This window comes from Vanacampus margaritifer, chromosome 1 (assembly GCF_051991255.1).
Source record: "Vanacampus margaritifer isolate UIUO_Vmar chromosome 1, RoL_Vmar_1.0, whole genome shotgun sequence".
Lineage (NCBI taxonomy): Eukaryota > Metazoa > Chordata > Actinopteri > Syngnathiformes > Syngnathidae > Vanacampus > Vanacampus margaritifer.
Genome location: NC_135432.1, coordinates 63,493,133 through 63,510,907, shown reverse-complemented (window position 1 = coordinate 63,510,907; position 17,775 = coordinate 63,493,133). Strand labels below are relative to the sequence as shown.

The following is a 17,775-nucleotide window of genomic DNA, read 5'->3' as shown; positions in this document are numbered from 1 at the left end:
TCCACCAACACAACTTTTCATTTGGTGCAGTGACCCGGATTCTAACCAGAGTTGCTGGTGAGGTGTACCTTCCGCCATCTAATGGACGAGCAGTCAATTGCTCTGGCTTTCAATATATTTATCTTAGATGAACAAAAGATACATTTGTGATCATTCTCAGAATAGAATAAAGTGAAATTGGGAATCACTGAATTCTGAACCATGATTTTACATTTTCCGACCCACATTCCGACTCTCGGTTCCAACCGACGTTCTCACACGTTTCAACATTGCTTTTCATCTGTCAATTATCATACAGGAGCTTAATTTTAAATGTGTTTATTTCTGTATTGCTGTATCTGTACTGAAGAAGAAAGGAAAAATAAAAATGAACAAACCTTCTCTAAAAGCTAATTACAACTGAGTTTAAAGTGCAAAAGTCAAAACAAAAAAAACTATAATGAAAAAATACACTTATAATCCTGGTTTCCGACCCATGTTTTCAAAAATTCTAACAAACGTTTATGACCTCTGTCTTGACAAACGCTTCAATCGGTTCTGGCCCATGTTTCAACCTGTTAATAGTCAAGGTCTGCCACATGTTCAAATAGGTTCTGATCCATGTTTTCAGATCTTCTAGCATGTTAATCTTGGATTTGACACATGCTCTGACCCTTCTTCTTATATGTCCTGGCGTATGTTTTCATATATTATACATTTCTAACACGTTTACATCCGTTGACATGTTCTGTTCTGTCCTTAATATGAAACATTCTGACCTGTGTTCTTGCCTATGTTAGGATACGTTCTGTAACATTGTATCATGTTCTGGCCCATGTTGTGATATAATATGCCACATTCTGACCCGTGTTATCATATATTATAACCCCTTTTCTGGCTCAGGTTTGTTTCGTTCCGCCACATGTACATGTTACCATATATTCTTAACACTTAAGTATCCGCGGTCTGACGAGTTCTGACCGATGTTCTTTTATGTTCTAACACGTTAATAGTTCTGCCCCGTGTTTTGGTACAAAAGGACACGTTTTCTGACCCATGTTGTTTCGACATCCTCTGACACATGTTTTTGCCATGCTCTCATCTACGTTGTGAGCATTAATCTGACAGTGCATGTGTTTAGCCTCAGCGCAGTCATAATGCTGCTCTTAAAACTGCTCCCGTGCAGTAATCTGAAGCGCAGCTTTTACTGGCTGGAGCGCAATTGACTTTCCAGCGTCCACGCTCACAACACCACCCCCCCCCATCCTCCTCCACCCCCAATCCTTCTTCCCTCCCTGCCTCTGGCTGATGAGCGTGTATTGGCATCTGCATCCTTCTGCCTCACTGACTTATTGAGGATTTGTTAGCATGCTCGTGCGCAGCGGGTTAATTGTTATTGACTATTTTCTCTTTCAAATGGATTCACGAATCTGATTCAGCTTCCAGCGCCTCCCTCCCTCCTCCTCCTCCTCCTCCTCTTCTCTAGCCGAGCGGGATGTTCCCGTCCTCGTCCAGAAGCTCGGCGTTCTCGCCCTGGTCGTCCATGGAGCAGTCCGACTCGGAAGCGTTGGACATCAGCGCCAAGGTGCAGCTGCACGGCATCCTTTGGAAGAGACCCTTCGGACGGCCCTCGGCAAAGTGGTCCCGCAGGTCAGAAGCTTCTACGACCGGTGTTTATTTTTTGTGCTTGAAAATACTAGAAACTGCTCTCCTTAGGGTTTGTGATGACTTTGGTGTCCATTATTGAAGAGTTTGAGCAATGTTCTTACAGCAAATAGGTTGAGTTTATGTCTTAATTGTGAACGTTGTAAGAGTGTTGATGATGTAAACTCGGCATCCTGGTGACGTAACCGTAAAGGCGTCACAGCTCTGCGATCGTTTGTGCGGGGGCTGAAGGTCACAGCTTGTATTTATTTTTTGTCAATTTGTGTTATGCAGACCGGCACAAGGTCAAAGGTCATGTACTTTAACTCTTTGACTGCCAGAAACGTTAAATAACGTTTAGTAAAATCCTATGGAGGAGTGCCAAAGACGTTAAAAGACGTTTTTTTCAAAACAGAGGTGAAACTAACCATTTTCTATTGTTGATTACTGAAAAACGGAATAAGGTAGAAACAAACTTTTTTTTCTGATGAAAGATGAGAGTCCAATCTTTCATTTGGTAGTATGAGTGTTTCCATAGTCCAAACACATAATTTTCTGTGGACCTTGAAAGATCAGTCAAAAATGCTTAAATCTGCTGGCACCCACGGCATCCCTTTTCTCAAAACGTCTGGCAGTCAAAGAGTTAAGAGCGACCACCAATTTAATTTAGTTGAGTGAAAAAAGGGTTACAACAGTGTGATTCAAAGGCAAAAAGTGGTGAGCATGAAATAAAACAAAAATCATTTGGTTTCAATCTATTTATGGTTATGGACTTAAAAAAAAATTATTATTATTTTTTTTAAACTTCCTGCTTGAGTGACAGTTACTTTCTGTCTTGCAAAGATTCTTCGTGATCAAAGACAGCTTTTTGCTGTACTACGCTGAGAGTGAGAAAAGGAGCTTTGAGAGCAGCAGGATCTTCAACATCCACCCAAAGGTCAACTTCCGTCGCCCTGCGGCCTCCTCCTGGGTGACGTGTTCACTCACTGTGTGTGTTTGTGTGGTTCCAGGGAGTGATTCCTCTGGGAGGATGCGTGGTGACGCCCACAGAGGACATGGGCATGCCCTTTGGCCTCGTGATCAGCCTGGAAGACTTCTCGGTGAGCACTTTGACTATGTCATCGTCTTGTGTCAACGATTTGCCAAGGGCTGATTCTAAATGGCAGGGATATTGCGAAATCCATGATGCATTGAACGCATCATTCCAATTTTTTGTATTTGAAGGAATATGGATGGAGTTTTTTTTTTTTTTTTATGGATACAGTCAGATTTCTTTAAGGCAGTTCTTCAAATAGTGGAGCGTAGGGCACGTAGCCTGGGGAATATATATTTTTTCTTTTGTAAGTGTAATTGCACATCCACTACAGTAGGTGGCAGTGGCGCTCATTTATTTTTTTATATCAGGCAAATTGATGCTCTTCAAAACTTTTCTGACAGAATAAAAAAGCATGTTTGAAGTTAGTCTTTGTAAGTTGATTTCTATTTTTCGTTTTGGTTTTAGTTAACGTTATTAAGGATTACAAGAAATGCCGTGGGTGTGCTTGAAACAACTTTATGGACGAATGATACTATTTATAGTCCAAGCGGAGCGTTGGGGGTGCAAAATGTTTTCTTTTTCCTTCTTCCTTATTTTTTTTTTTTAAATTATTTTCTTAGTCAAGGTGGAAAATCATAACATGGTAACTATAGAATTAGATTTTTTTTTTCTCAAGGAAATGAAATTCTGAATATACAAATTTCTAGTTACCATATTATTAAAAAAAATAAAAACAGTTGGACTCTTAACACTATCAAGGTAGATATAATTTTCGGCTGTTGCACTTCACAAATATTCTATATAAAAAATAAAATAATAAGATTAAAACCTAAACTAAAATGAAATCTACTTAAAAAATAAAATTAACAAATGCACTAAATTAAACTAAATTAATTAAAAAAAAAAAAAAAAAGTCAAAGCAAAAAAAATATAATGAAAAATTTTAAACTATTACAACCCTGCCAAGCGGCTTCTGACTACCGCAATGGAAAATGACTGATGGTGATGGAAAAATGTTGTAAGATTTCCTTCTAAATGATGTGCAACATTGTTGTGGCCAGCAGGGTACCATCGTGGTGGCTGCTGAGTCTGAGGAGGAGCAGCTGCACTGGATGGAGATGCTGCAGGATTCGGGCAAAGTGTAACAAACCCCTTTACCTTAATTAATATATACAAATTGTGCCTTGATATGCAAGTTTATTTTGCTCTGTGACCACTCTTGCGAACTCGAAACGTTCATTTCTCAAATTAGCTTTCCCCATTGAAATGAAAGGAAATCTTCCCTAACAAATGTTTATTTTTATTTTTTTATAACGTTGTACTTTATGTGAAGAATTCTACAGTTTTTGTGGCATTTTTTGCATCAATCCAATGGATGTTGTGCTGCTCCTTTTTGTGGCCACCTGGGGGCAGTATTATATAGACATACATGAAGACCGTAATATTAGTCCTTCTTTGCGGAGGATAATGAATATATCTGACCTGGCATAGCGGAATGAGTCACAGTGACCCATATTTCAGCTGTGTGTCTGTTACTCAACTTCAGGCTTCCCCAAACCTGGTCGTTGAGGGCATTTTTCCGTCCTCCAGCACACCTGATTCCTATCAAACAATCCTGATCTTTAGCATCAGGTGCAATGGAGGACGGAAACATCTCAAATCTGCAGGACTCGAAAACCAGGATCGGGGAATCTTGCGCTATTCAAAACAAATAGCAATAGACCAATCAGAGGTCAGTATTTTGGGGTCATGAACTCTTGCATTGTAACAGTTGCTATGCTAGCGTTCATTGGGGATTGTTTATAGAAAATCCTCTGGCTTCCCAGCCTAATATTAGCTGATATTCTGAAATGAGTATGAAAATAGTTTCTATATTTTGAGATAATTACTGACTTCTTTTTTGAGTACCTTTTTACAAAATGCCACATTTGAGCACGCAATGTTTAACTTTTAATCGATGAAAAAGGTAGAAGTTTGACTTGCACATCAGTCGTGTATTACTCCACATGCTAGCAAGACCTGAAGGTAAAGTTAGGTACACGATTTTGTCATTTTTGGTGTTTTTGTCCACAGCACATGGAAGAACGCTCAGCTGGGGGAGGCCATGATCGAAAGTCTGGAGGCTCAGGGGCTTCAACTGGCCAAGGAGAAGCAGGAGTACTTGGGTAATTTGTGCGTGCAAGTCTTTTTCGAAGCATGGAGCGACCCAGTGTGTCCCTCTTGCAGATAAGCTGATGGAAGAGACGGAGGAGCTCACCCTCCAGCGAGCACAGAGAGAAGTAAGGCTTTTTTTTTTTTTTGTTCTTAAGCATTCCTCTTCCATGCAGCCAGGCTTCTTTTATTTATTTATTTATTTATTTATTTGTTTGTTTACAGGAGCTGGAGCGTCTTAATCAGGTTCTGGAAGAGGAAAAGATGAAATACGAGGAAGTAGTGATGGAACTCAAAGCCGAGCAGGAGCAAATTAAATTGTAAGGATGTAACTTTGGCAGATTTAAAGTGAAGCAGATTTGTTGTTATATAAACGTAAGATATACCGGTAGTTTTTTTAAGCAGTTAAAAAATATATATATATATTTTTTTCTTTTTCTTTTTTTCATTAGCTTTCATTAACTCTTTGACTGCCAAAAACGTTAAATAACGTTAAGTAAAATCCTATGGAGGAGTGCCAAAGACGTTAAAAGACGTTTGTTTCAAAACAGAGGTGAAACTAAGCTTTTTTTTTTTTTTTCTTTCTTTCTGGGAGATCTCAGTATTGATCATTTGAAATGTCATCATCATTGTTCTCCCTTTTTTTTTTTTTTTTTTTTTTCTTTCTGGGAGATCTCAGTATTGATCATTTGAAATGTCATCATCATTGTTCTCCCTTTTTTTTTTTTCTTTTTTTTTTTGTATGTGTGTGCGTGCGTGCGTGCGTGCGTGCGTGCGTGCGTGAGAAAAAAAATAAATAAATAAATGAGAATTCCCATACCGTTCACCTAAACCGAACACTTCAAAATCCAGCCAGAGTCGTGGGGCCGCCAGGAGACCCGAAGGGGGACCAAAGAAAAGAAAGATAATATATATAAATATAATATATAATAATATAAATATATATATATTTTTTCTTTTTCTTTTTTTCATTAGCTTTCATTAACTCTTTGACTGCCAAAAACGTTAAATAACGTTTAGTAAAATCCTATGGAGGAGTGCCAAAGACGTTAAAAGACGTTTTTTTTCAAAACAGAGGTGAAACTAACCATTTTCTATTGTTGATTACTGAAAAACGGAATAAGGTAGAAACAAACTTTTTTTTTCTGATGAAAGATGAGAGTCCAATCTTTCATTTGGTAGTATGTGTGTTTCCATAGTCCAAACACAACATTTTCTGTGGACCTTGAAAGATCAGTCAAAATGCTTAAATTGGCTGGCACCCACGGCATCCCTTTTCTGAAAACGTCTGGCAGTCAAAGAGTTAACTGTAATTACCGCAGTCTGATTAAGCCCAGATAATGTTCAGATGTTCTAGTAGGCTTTTCAAGGGTTCGCTATTAATTCTACTTGCATGGACAAAACCGTCCGGTTCTGACAGAGACCTGGACGGCACGACTCAATCCCTGCGAGGTGTGGAGAGTGAGAAGGAGGAGCTGAGCGGCCTCACCGTCATGCTGCAGAAGTCCATCGAGGTAGGTTTGCAACTTTATCGACGGCGCCGACATAACGCGTTACCCAACAATGCCGGCGTGACATCATTGACATTCAGGATCAATGAGAACGGGTGGCAAAAGGTTCCGATCCGAACCTCTCGAGTGTTTTGGCAGCAACTCTCCCAGGAGAAGCGGAGAACTCTGAAGCTGCTGGAGGCCAAGGAGGAAGAGGAGGAGGAGGAGGAAGAGGAGAAGGTGGGCGATGAGGAGGAGGAGGAGGAGGTGGTGGAGAGCAGGAAGGAGCTGGGAAATCTGGACCTCCTGCAAGATCTGCACCACATCGAGGAGCAGATGAAGCTGCTGCTGAAGGAGAAAGAGCAGGCGGATGAGAAGTAAGAGTTTTTTCAGTAATATTTTTTAATAGATTTTTTTCTGTAAATAATAATTATCAAATAATTCTACATTTAGGTATGAAATAATTGGTTCATAACTGATAAATTATAAGTAAGCATGAGTTAGGATGTGAAAACAAAGCATTTCATTTAGCCATGTTTTCAAAAAATGTATTTATCTCAACAATTTCAATTGGGTAAAATTGATTTACTATAAACAATAAAATAAATAATGAAAATGTTTTACATATTGGGAGGGAAAATGAAAAGGCCACTGCAAAATTATCAGATTTGACTGTTTATAGATATATAAAGTAGATCGATTTTATTTATTTTTTTACTCCAAAATTCCAACTACCAAATAAAGTCTAGTGAGTTATTTATAAATATACATAAATGGTAAATTAATTATACTGGTAATTACATTTAGTATAAGTAACAAAGTATTGTAATTAATTTTAACTTTATTTATTTTTTTACTTCATGATTGATCTTGCCCATATGTCTGTCCTAAAATTCAAACGTTGTCCTTAAACTGTAACGTTCGCCCACACCTCAAAATCTACAACACAAGCTGCTAATGCTAATGCTAGTGGAAAAATGTGCATTGATCGCTACTGAAGTGCAAGCATCGAGTGTCAGCCAAGCCAGGTTTATATCGACTGGGAAGTCCTAATCGTGTCTCTTTGTTTTGGTTGTTACGTGTTGTGCAGGTTTGTAGATCGGCCAGTAGGTGGAAGCAGAAGTCCAACTTGCGTTAGGCTTCTGTTCAATACTAGCCCCTTTCACGCAGTCAAAGCTGGCTTTTATCACATCAGACTTACAGTTAGGAAAATTGGAGGTGCTATGGCTGGTCAATATGATACGCTGAATGTGCATCAATCATAAATATGATGTAAACAGTGACGCCGGTAACGCATTACTCAAAAAAAGTAACTTCAATATAACTTGATTACTTTTAAAATCAAGTAACCAGTTTTTCAAGGTAACTGTTGCACCGTCTTGGTCATAAATATTACCTAATTTTGATATATTGGAAGTTAAATATGTAAGTATGTTATTAGAAGTGTGTCGTACATCAAATTTGATTCGCTGGAGGTGCGTCCGATGTTAATCTCAATTTGACTAAAACTGTCATGTCATTTTTTTGATCGTATCTTTGTGGGTTTTAATCTCACAATCCGAACTCATATTTTGTTGTTATTGTTGTTTCAGGCTGCGTGAGAACCAACAGCGGGCTGAAGTCCTGCAGCAGGAGCGAGAGTTTTACTCATCGCAGTCCAATACGCTGCAGCAGTCGCTCTCTCAGCTCACCGCCGACAAGCAGCAGACGGAAGCCGAGCTGCAGGTAACGCACACACGCAGTCTGGTACATTCGCGTTAAGCAGCTTTTAACTCTTTGACTGCCAGACGTTTTCAGAAATGCGTTGTTCCCAGTGCCAGCCGATTTAAGCATTTTGACTGATCTTTCAAGGTCCACAGAAAATGTTGTGTTTGGACTATGGAAACACACATACTACCAAATGAAAGATTGGACGCTCATCTTTCATCAGAAAAAAAGAGTTTGTTTCTACCTTATTCCGTTCTTCAGTAATCAACAATAGAAAATGGTTACTTTCACCGAAATTCTCTCTTTTGAAACAAAAAACAGAGAAAAAGAGCTTTTTGTGAAACGATGTTATTTCATGCACTCCAGTGAATTGTACACTTCTTTTTGTCCATGAATGATGCCACAAACACCTAAATAGTGCTTTACTTCTGTAAAACGCTTTCACCAACAATGAAAAAGTGTTTTTTGATTGCAAAATACGTTTATTTCCATTCAACAGTGTAACAATTTGACAAAACAATTTCGCAAACTATTTACAAATGTGTGCAACTGTGGTACTATTTACAATTATGTGGATGTTTCAAATACAGTTTTTCTTTTTGTAACGCTCCCATGCGTGCAAGGAGACGCAGCAGGATTTGCACAACAGTTTACTTTCACTTTGTCCGTTTCGCGTGCAAACGTTACATGTTACACTTTCCTTTTTTTCCGGGGAATAGCAAGTAGCAGACTGTACACTTCCTCCGATGAATATGCATTGGACTCGGGGCACTCTTCGTCGTCCGATCGAACGTCCGCCTGTGCGTGCTCAATTGTGCTCCGCGTTTATGACACCGTCATAGCCGCCGCGTCAGCGGTTCCAATTTCGCCGTCAAGCTCGGATTCACCTTCATCATCATCGATGATGATCATCATCGTCATCAAAGTGCTCTTTTAGCGTTGGTCGATCCCTTTCGTCTTGTAAGTGTAGAGAGCTGCTTTCCAAACGGGCACCACTTCCTCCTCAGCCATCTAGCTTCCCCCCCACGTCTTCTACTGCCGCGTCAATGCTTTCCATCCACGGAGTCATCATCATCATCATCATCGATGATGATCATTGTTGTCATCAATGTGCTCTTTTAGCTTTGGTCGATGCGTTTGTCTTTGAAATAAAACGGCTTGGGCGTGAACTCCTCGCAAACGGTCGCCATTTTTCCTTTGTTTTCCATTCTGATCTCCTGCTCGACGCTCTAGCTCCGCCTCTACTGACGCCCATCCGATCTTGTCAAAAGACAGTCATTGCTGCCCTCTAGGGGCCAAAAATAGTCCTTAGGCACAACAGACCTAATTGAAACTTTCAACAGAGATGCAGAAGGCTTCCCCCCACCCGTTTCAAAAAATTTAAAAAATAAAAATTGGATGACATCTTTTGACGTCATTGGCAGTGAAAGAGTTAAATGCTAAAATCTCCTTGCCGTCAGGCGGAGATGGAGTCTCGCATGGAGCTGGAGAAGAGGCTGAAGCAGGCCGAGGAGGCTCTGCAAGACCTGGAGAAAGGCCTGGACTCTCTGGATCGCACCAGCGAGCGAGACCAGAGGATGAGGGGCGACGTCACTCAGCTGCGGCGTGAGTTGAGCCGGCGTACGTCCACGTGGTGCCGTTTGAACGTCGGTCTTGATATCGCCGCCGTGTCGGTCAGGCTTCTTCGAGGAGTGCATCTGCGCCGCCGAGATCGAAGCCAAGCTGCCGGCCATCATGAAGAACGCCGTCTACCTGCACAAGGCGGCGGCGCGCAGGATCAAGAGCTGCCGCGTCCAGAGGAGAGCCTCAAGACGACACTGGTGTAAGTCACACACGATATCCACGAAATGTTGATCAATGATGTTGTGCGCAACACACCCGTGGTAAATCACAACTACAGGGAAAGATTGAAGGTGCGCGGGGAAAATAAATATTTTGCAAATCATGATACATCGGAAATATACCGCTATAAATATTATGTAAATATGATTAATTGGAGGTGCGTTAGTGCTAAATGTGAATATAGTGTATTAGAGGTGTGTACATAAGTTACATTGGCGGTGCAAAATTGGGTACATCGGCTGAGGTGCGTCAGTCGTTAAATTTGGTGCATTGGAGGAGCCAATATGTCAATACAGTGTATTTATTGTGTGTGGCCTGATAAATATAGTACACTGTGGTGGACGTTAAATAAATATGTACATAAAGTACTCCAATGGTGTGTCAATTGCTAAATTTGCCAAACTGGAGATGCGTCTGCCATTTAAATATGCTGCGTTGAACATTTAAAAATGTAACTTTGATACCCCGGAGGTGCTTCAGACGTGATAAATGTAAATATGGTACTTTTAGCGAGTCAAATGTGAGTCATTCACTCTCAGCTATTTTCACTGAAGCAACCCCCTTTGCTCCTCGCTGTTTTACTGGATTCTGACTGATTTTGCAAGGCCCACAGAATATTGTGTTCTATTGCTATAAAAACATGGAACCTACCAAAAGAAAAATTTGTCTCGTATTTCATCAGGAAAAAATGTAGATTTTTTTAATATATTTTTAATTTTCTGTTTTGCAGCAATTAGCATTAGAATATAGCTTAGAATATAGCTAAGTTTCATCATTATTCAAAAATCTGTTTAAACACTGGAGGGCGGGGGGAGCCTTTTTGCAAAATAGCTCTGGTTGATTTCTTATACTCTGCCGCCACCTGCTGGCCGTTTTTGTAATAACTACCATTGCTTCAAGCATTCTTTTCAGTTCAGAGGCTGCGTCAAAGCCTTCTGTATGCTCTAGCATAAAAAAAAACATAAAGTGTATAAATACGTTTTCGGAGCCATGGTAATATTTAAAATAGAGCGTATTTATACGTTTTTGGGAGCAAATGAGTTAAATATGTAAATATCGTACTCTGGAGATGCCAGATGTTACGGTACGCTGGAAAGTGCGTCAGATGTACAATTGGGCACATTGGAGGTGCACCGGCTGTTAAATTTGGTTCAAAATTTAAGTGCTCTATTTTTGTAGTTGGTGCACACCACCTTTTTTTTAAATTCTTTTCAGTATGCTGACATGGTTAACGCAACGCGGTGAACCGGATGAATGAAATATGGTCTGCTGAAGATGTGTTGTACGTTTAATCTGGTGGAGGTGTGTCAGCTGTTAAATTTGGTCCCCCCTCAAATATACAAATGTGGTACACTGGACGAGCGCCGACGTGACTACGCTTATTCCCTTTTTCCCCAGTGAAACACTCCAAGTCATTTGCCACGGCGAGCATGGACGGCGGCGTGGGCAGCAGCATGGAGGAGCTGAGGGAGACGGCGCGCCGCCTCACCTCCGACAGCAGCTTCCGGGAGAGCGTCTACAAGATCATAGCGCGCAAGGACGCCGCCACCAGCTTTGACCAAGACTGACGCCGGGTTGGAGGTAGGCGTGACCCACGTTTGTTAAGACGTCAGGGAAAACACGCCGCGTGAGCTCGGAACGTAAACAACAAACATGGCCGACGTTAGCGTTAAGGTTACATTATAGCGGATTATTCTAGTAGATCGTCTATTGTTCTAGAACTTTGGGGTGCGAGGACCCTTGGAGAGTTGTACCTATCTGCTCAAAATTCACGGCTACCCAGCGAGTGGGTTCGGAAAACAGCCTAGCATTTTTTTTGTGTGGTGATATGAACCCTTAATTTGAGTCTTTATGTCACCATAGTAACTCAAAACCAAATGCTAGTTACTTTTTTTTTTTTTTTTTTTTTTTTAAATCATACAATTTTAGATTTTAAGCTAAGAACAATACACTACGGCGTCTGATAAGCCTGGGCTAGAGAGAGGATGTTTCGGGTCCAAAATGGCGGTTGTTATTGACATGAGGCCTAATCCATCATCAAAGAAAAAAAGATTGTTTTATTCTGATTTTGATTGTTTTCTTGCCACAACCGGTTTTGTTTTGAATTGTAGCCACACTTGAACATGTGTACACAGGAATGGAGGACGGTTGTTGAGGAGAGGGGGGGGGGGGGGGGGGCAGAAAAAACGTTCATGGAAATAAAGTTGAACCTTGCACACCCAAAAAAAAAAAAAGGTTAACATTTTTCATTTGCGTGTGCAGTTTAATGAGAGTTCTTCTTTTCCTCGGAACGACTTGGTTCGTCATCTCTTGGACCTGAAATGACAAAAGGGGAACACTGTTAGCAGCTAATGCTAATATCCGCTAACTGTCAACAATGTCTTCGTTCTATGGGATAAACAATCGCTGAACAGATGAACGGCTTACATTTAACGGGTTTAAAAAAAACAACAACTTTGAGGTTAGCTAATGTATCAGGAAATCCTTCTTGAAAAAAGAAAAAAACAATCTGTATCTTTCTTATAGGACAGCTTTAACCAACAATGGCGATCACATACTTTTTCCACCTAACAATCTTTTCATGTTGTGTTAACTATTACCACAAAAACAATTAAACTTTCCATATTTTTTGTGTGAAGGCTTGTGAAAAGAGTTTTTTTGTTTTAACGATACACAACATATAAATGTCACAGTTGTAAACACGGCAATTCTGATGACTATTGCATTTATAGAATATGAATTAAGCAGCAAAATCCACCTGTTTTTATCCATCTTAGGGGGCGGGCCATTTTGCCACTTGCTGTCGACTGAAGATGACATCACAGTTGCTCACGACCAATCACGGCTCACCTGTTTTCTGAGTTTGGTAATGTAATAACTGTAATGTCATTTTCAGTTGACATAAGTGGCAAAATGGCCGCCTCCTAAGATGGATAAAAACGAGTGGATTTTGCTGCTTAATTCAGATTCCATAAACGCAATACAGTAATCATCAGAATGCCGTATTTAGACTAGTGGGGGGGGGGGGGTATTATTGGAAAGAATATTTTTTTTAGGGGGTTGACTAAGCTTATAGGTAAGCTAAGCTAAGCACGAGCTAATTAGCATCAGGAGTCAGCTAGCGTACAGTTCAGTCAATGCGCTCTCAGAAAATGGTTCACATCCTTTTCATGATGATTTGAATCTCGTCACTACGAAGAGCTTGTGAGGACTTCCTGGTCGACGTGCTTACCTGTAGCCCTTAGCTTGTGCATGGCCAACAGAGCGTGAATGAGGACGTCTGCTGATTCATCATCTGGGCCGGAGCGTTATTTTCCAGATGAATTCCTCCTTTTTTTTTTATGGGCTGTCCTTTAATGCTGCGCCGCTGCCTGAGGGAGTTTTTTAAGAGCCTGGTCCGTCGTCATGGAGGCACAAAAGAGGGATGGATGCAGTTTCTGATGATATGTAAGTAAACAAAAAGGTTGTTTTTTTTTGAGGGGCAACGGGGGGGAGTTAAAGCTTTCAAGTGGTCCTATTTGTCATCCAGGCCGGCTTTGAGCTGAGCCTCCAACGCCATTTTGTCAAAAGTACGCACGTTGGTCTCCTCGCGCACTTTGTCCCGCACGTGGAAGGAGGCGCGCGCCACCGAGCGCGCGCTCTCCAGCACGGCGCGCTTCTCCTTGAAGATCTGCTCGCTCTTCTCCAGCTTGCGCTCGATGGACTGCAGCAGCTCGCGCCGCCGCTGCTGCTCCTCCTCCTCCACGCGTTGCCGGTTGAGCCGCTGCAGCCGCTCCTTCTCCCGCCGGTTCTGCACGGCGCGCTGCGCCTTCTCCTTGGCGCGCTCCTCGGCCACCAGCGCCGCCTGCCGGGCCCGCTTGTCGGCCTCGCGGGCGCGGGCCTCCAGCTGCCTCTGCTGCTGCCGCTCCCGGTCCTCGGCGGCCCGGCGGGCTCGCTGGATCTGCTCCTCCTCGCGCTTGGCCTTCTCCCGCAGCTCCTGGCCTCGGCGCTCCACGATGTGCTCGTAGTTCTCCAGGGAGCGGTTGAGCTTCTCCTGCGCCGCCCGCTTGGCGTCCTCGTACTCCTCCTGCTCGCGCCGGGTGATCTCCTGGATGAGGGCGGCGTGGCGGCGCCGCTCGGCTTTGTTCAGGCCTCGCCGCTCCTCCTGGGCCTGGTGCTCCTTCTCCTGCCGCTTGAGCTCGGCTATGGTGAGCTTCTCCTTCAGCAGCAGGCGCTCCTGCTCCAACATGGCCGCCCGTTCCTCCTCCAGCGCCTTGAGGTTCTGCTCCTGCAGAGACTTTTTGTGCTTCTCCTCGCGCGCCGCCTGCTGCAGCTTATGCAGGCGGTGGCGCTCCTGCCGCTCCGCCAGCTCGCGCCACTGCTTCTCGCTCTCCTCGGCTTGCCGCATCTTGGCGTTGGCCGACCGGCGCTCGTCCCGGCTGAGCCGCCGTTGCCGCGACGACACCTGCGTCTGCCACAGCCTCTGCCCGTGCTGCACCGCCCGCTGCTTGTTGCGCTCGCCCTGCTCCCGCCGGAGCTCCTCCATCCGCCGCTCGCTGTCCCACTGCAGGTGGGCCACGTAGCGGGTCTGGCTCATGATGTCCTCCTCCTGGTACCGGGCCAGCATCAGCGCCGCGATCTTGCGGTCGCGCTCCGACACGGCGTTCAGGCCCCGCCGCTTCACCTCCCTCATGATGCGCTCCACCTTCTGCGTGGTTTGCGGCGAGTGGCTCAGGTCGCCCAGGCTGAGGCTGCGGCCCATCAGGGAGTTGAACGCGGCCAGGGTCCGAGCGCGGGGGCTGGACACTTTGGCCCAGTGGTCCCGCGGCCCGTCCCAGCTGTATGACGAGGCGCCGGACTCTGAGGAGGTGCATGTGGTGGTGTTGGACGCCGAGGAGCAGACGGGCTCGGCCTTCCTCTGCAGGGACTCCAAGGAGTGGCTTCTTGCTCGCACCTTGGGGTGAGAGTGTCCATTGTGCTGCGAAAACAAACCGTTGGACGGTTTCGACACCGACGGCGTCAAGGTGGATTTGGCTCTGAGGAAGACCGGAGTTTTCGGTGTGGGTCTGGGGAACGTGCTGGAGGGTTTGCCCCCAGAAGACCTCGGGACCACCGGTGGAGGACCTCCTGATGCCGGCCGCGGGGTTTTACCAAAGGACTGCTTGGGACCTGCGGACCCGACTTTGGATGGTTTGGATTGCAAAGATGCTCTTGGTTTGGAAGCTGAAACCGAATCAGTAGCTGAGCTGGAGGTCTCTTGTGTCGGAGGCTGGCTGGTGACTTTGTGCTGCTCCATCGCCGCCGCGCAACTGTTAACCGCCGCTTGCATCACCCGCCGCTTCTCCTCCCTGACGATCCGCTCCCGTTCTTCCCTGCAGTGGCGCAACTTGGCGTGACGATCCCGCTCGTAGACCTCGAACATACCCGTCGCCACCCGCATGGAGCGACCGGGCGCCTCGCGGGCAAAGTCGGAGAGCGGCCGGGACAGCAGCTCCACGGGTTTGACGCCGCAGCGGGCGCACGCCTCCAGCGAGCGCGGGCTGGTCAACACGTAACGGCTGCCCTCGGCCACCGGCGAGTCGAAGTTGTACAAATCCAGGTGCAGCTTGGGTGACGGGTCGCCGTCGGGTTCTGGAGGCGGCGGAGGCGACGGGACCGCCGGAGAGGAGGTGTGGCAGGGGCTGGGCTCGGAGCTGCCGGTGGGCGGCGTCTGGAAGTCGCCGGCGTCGCCTTCCTCCTCGGCGATGGCGCCGTCCGCCTGGTCCGGCAGGCGTTGGTCTCCGGGGACCTGCACGGCGGGGGCACCCATTTGCGGGGCCACGAACTTGGTGGTCTGCTCCTCTGCCTCGGACGGGTCCACCATGGTTGGCTACGATGAAGGAACAGGAACAGGAAGAGGGTTCAATTAGGTGGTCAGCGGGGGGAGGGTTGCGTGCACATGTGATTCTTTATAGCAGATGAGACTTTCTGCCTCCAGGGAAGTGACATCACACACAAGCATCCACCCTGTAACAGAAGCTCTATTTTGGGCCGATTTACTAGGCCAAGTGAATTCTGAAAAAATATTGTTCACTCTACCAGAAACGAGACATGTTGCCCCCCCCCCCCTCCCTCCCTGCTTTAAAACAGTACTAAGGTGTCTCATTACCATGTCACAGTCAAAAATAACCCAAATTGGGTAAAAAAAAAAAGGAGGGGGGAATTTTTTTTATTTTTATCATTTGTACCAAAAATTTGGGTTAAATAAATAACCCAGAAACAAGCCTCAAAATTCGTCAGAATGATTCAAAATATAGTTCCGTCCAATAACCCAATTCGGGTCAAAACCAGAAAGACAGATCCACTACTTGGGGACAGGGAAAAGACTTAAAGTGTTAATGACACAAGCGGCTTCCACTAGTGTCAAGATAAAAAAATAAATAAAAAAAAGAGCACCACATTGACAGTTCAAATATGGATTCTATTTTCACTGGTGGAAGCAGCACTTCATTACCAAATGCGTCGATTTCCCTGCGTATCCGTGCATATGGTCCATGCAGTGTACTGTACACGAAGACCTTCTGTGCATCCGACAACACTGCAGCTCTGCAGCTTTTTGGCTTTGTCGATTGATGCTGTAGCGTTTCTGACTAGAGTGAACCCACCCGATTCATGATTCAGCATTCTAAAATTTTCTTTTTTCTTCTTGTTTTTTTTTATGGGGGTGATATATTCGCCGTAAAACTCACCTGTTCATTATTATTGTCCTTAGACACCATGTCTAATATAAAATTATTGCTTTGACGGATCCTATCTCCTAACAAACAGCTAGAGCTCACTGTGGCCTGCTGAGCCGTCGCTTGAAAGTGGCAGATTTAGACCCGGCCTATTTTTACAAGTCGTGGAGATTTAACCAAATTAGGTGCGGTGTTATGCAAACTAATCAAATTATGACATCACATATACATTTTGGGGAATGATCTTTTAGACACACCCAAAAGGTTTGAAATTGCCTCTGGCGGCAAAGCACTACTTATGTCTGAATGAAACACCACAGCAAATTCATGGAGGAAGGTTTTGGCCCCAAAAAATGTATAAATAAATCTATATGTATATCCAGAAATAGACTGTAACAAGCCCCCTTTTAGAGAGGCCTAGCCATAGAGAATGATGTTACCAGAATCTTCTACAACAAAATGAAGGCCTCGGACCCCCACCCACACCCCCATTGACTAAAGATGAGGAAAGAGTACAGCCCATTTTCATATTCCAAAAATGAATGTGAATTCAAAATATATGCTGACCTGCCAGTGTGCAAGACGTCGCCTGGAGCGGTGCTTTGTTCCTCTTTAATCCGTCCAGCGGGCCTCGTTCCCCGCATTATAACATCAGCTGGCGCTCGGCCCTGCTCTCCCCCACCTCCGCGGAACGTCACGCCGCCTCAGCATCACGACACTCGGACTCGCAGGTCGCGGCCGATCGGATGGTTGGATGCAAGAGATGTTCCACAATATAGCAAAAAAAAAGAATCCAGCCGAATGTCTGCTTTTTCTACGATGATGTCCAGAATCGTCGCTTGTGCTGCAACATCCCCCACCTTCGCCTCAGCCTCCGTGCTGGCCCCGCCTGCTCTCAGCCCAATATGCTCACAATAGTGACGGCAATATGGACCAATGAGTGCGCGGCTTCTGCATGCTTTTAACATGCAGAGAGCTTGACGCGTGCAGGCGAGATTCTTCCTTATAGAGTCAAGAGATCCTTCGAGAATACTGTACTAGTTTTTGCGTATATTTTCGTTAAAGAGAACAATTCATCTTAGTGGAGTTTATTTAAATGCAATTTTCGAATGTGCATGATGTGAATTGATGGAAATGATTCTGAAAGGTAGCAGCTGTCATCGACCATGGAAGAAAAACAACGATAATGTAATACACCTTATGACCACCAGAGAGAGGTAGAATACTACAT

The 17,775-nt window shown here is 44.4% G+C and overlaps 2 protein-coding genes across 5 annotated transcripts; one reads left to right on the top strand and one right to left on the bottom strand.

Moving 5' to 3' along the window:
* The first annotated feature begins 561 nt into the window (after window positions 1-561).
* plekhd1 (pleckstrin homology domain containing, family D (with coiled-coil domains) member 1) lies at window positions 562-12,487 on the top strand. Of its 4 annotated transcripts, none has more exons than XM_077560072.1 (13): window positions 576-1,629; window positions 2,467-2,560; window positions 2,634-2,723; window positions 3,721-3,800; window positions 4,733-4,824; window positions 4,886-4,938; window positions 5,036-5,130; window positions 6,231-6,324; window positions 6,460-6,677; window positions 7,893-8,025; window positions 9,468-9,612; window positions 9,686-9,829; window positions 11,248-12,487. In XM_077560072.1, the coding sequence occupies exons 1-13, from the start codon at window positions 1,475-1,477 to the stop codon at window positions 11,415-11,417; spliced, it is 1,563 nt and encodes a 520-aa protein (XP_077416198.1). In that variant the 5' UTR covers window positions 576-1,474; the 3' UTR covers window positions 11,418-12,487. The 4 variants fall into 4 exon arrangements, with proteins under 4 accessions (XP_077416196.1, XP_077416197.1, XP_077416198.1 ...); XM_077560073.1 differs by having other exon boundaries at window positions 1,248-1,629; window positions 3,724-3,800; XM_077560070.1 differs by having other exon boundaries at window positions 562-1,629; window positions 9,468-9,829.
* ccdc177 (coiled-coil domain containing 177) lies at window positions 11,880-17,467 on the bottom strand. Its single transcript, XM_077560069.1, has 3 exons — window positions 17,112-17,467; window positions 13,082-15,697; window positions 11,880-12,165 (listed from the first exon to the last, which is right to left on the bottom strand). The coding sequence occupies exon 2, from the start codon at window positions 15,689-15,691 to the stop codon at window positions 13,364-13,366; it is 2,328 nt and encodes a 775-aa protein (XP_077416195.1). The 5' UTR covers window positions 15,692-15,697; window positions 17,112-17,467; the 3' UTR covers window positions 11,880-12,165; window positions 13,082-13,363.
* Between the last annotated feature and the right edge of the window lie 308 nt (window positions 17,468-17,775).

Coding starts and splice junctions, on each gene's coding strand:
- plekhd1 (XM_077560070.1), top strand. CDS start 1,475: ATGTTCCCGTCCTCGTCCAGAAGCTCGGCGTTCTCGCCCTGGTCGTCC. Junction 1,630..2,466: donor TCGGCAAAGTGGTCCCGCAG/GTCAGAAGCTTC, acceptor TGTCTTGCAAAG/ATTCTTCGTGATCAAAGACA. Junction 4,939..5,035: donor TCCAGCGAGCACAGAGAGAA/GTAAGGCTTTTT, acceptor GTTTGTTTACAG/GAGCTGGAGCGTCTTAATCA.
- ccdc177 (XM_077560069.1), bottom strand. CDS start 15,691: ATGGTGGACCCGTCCGAGGCAGAGGAGCAGACCACCAAGTTCGTGGCC.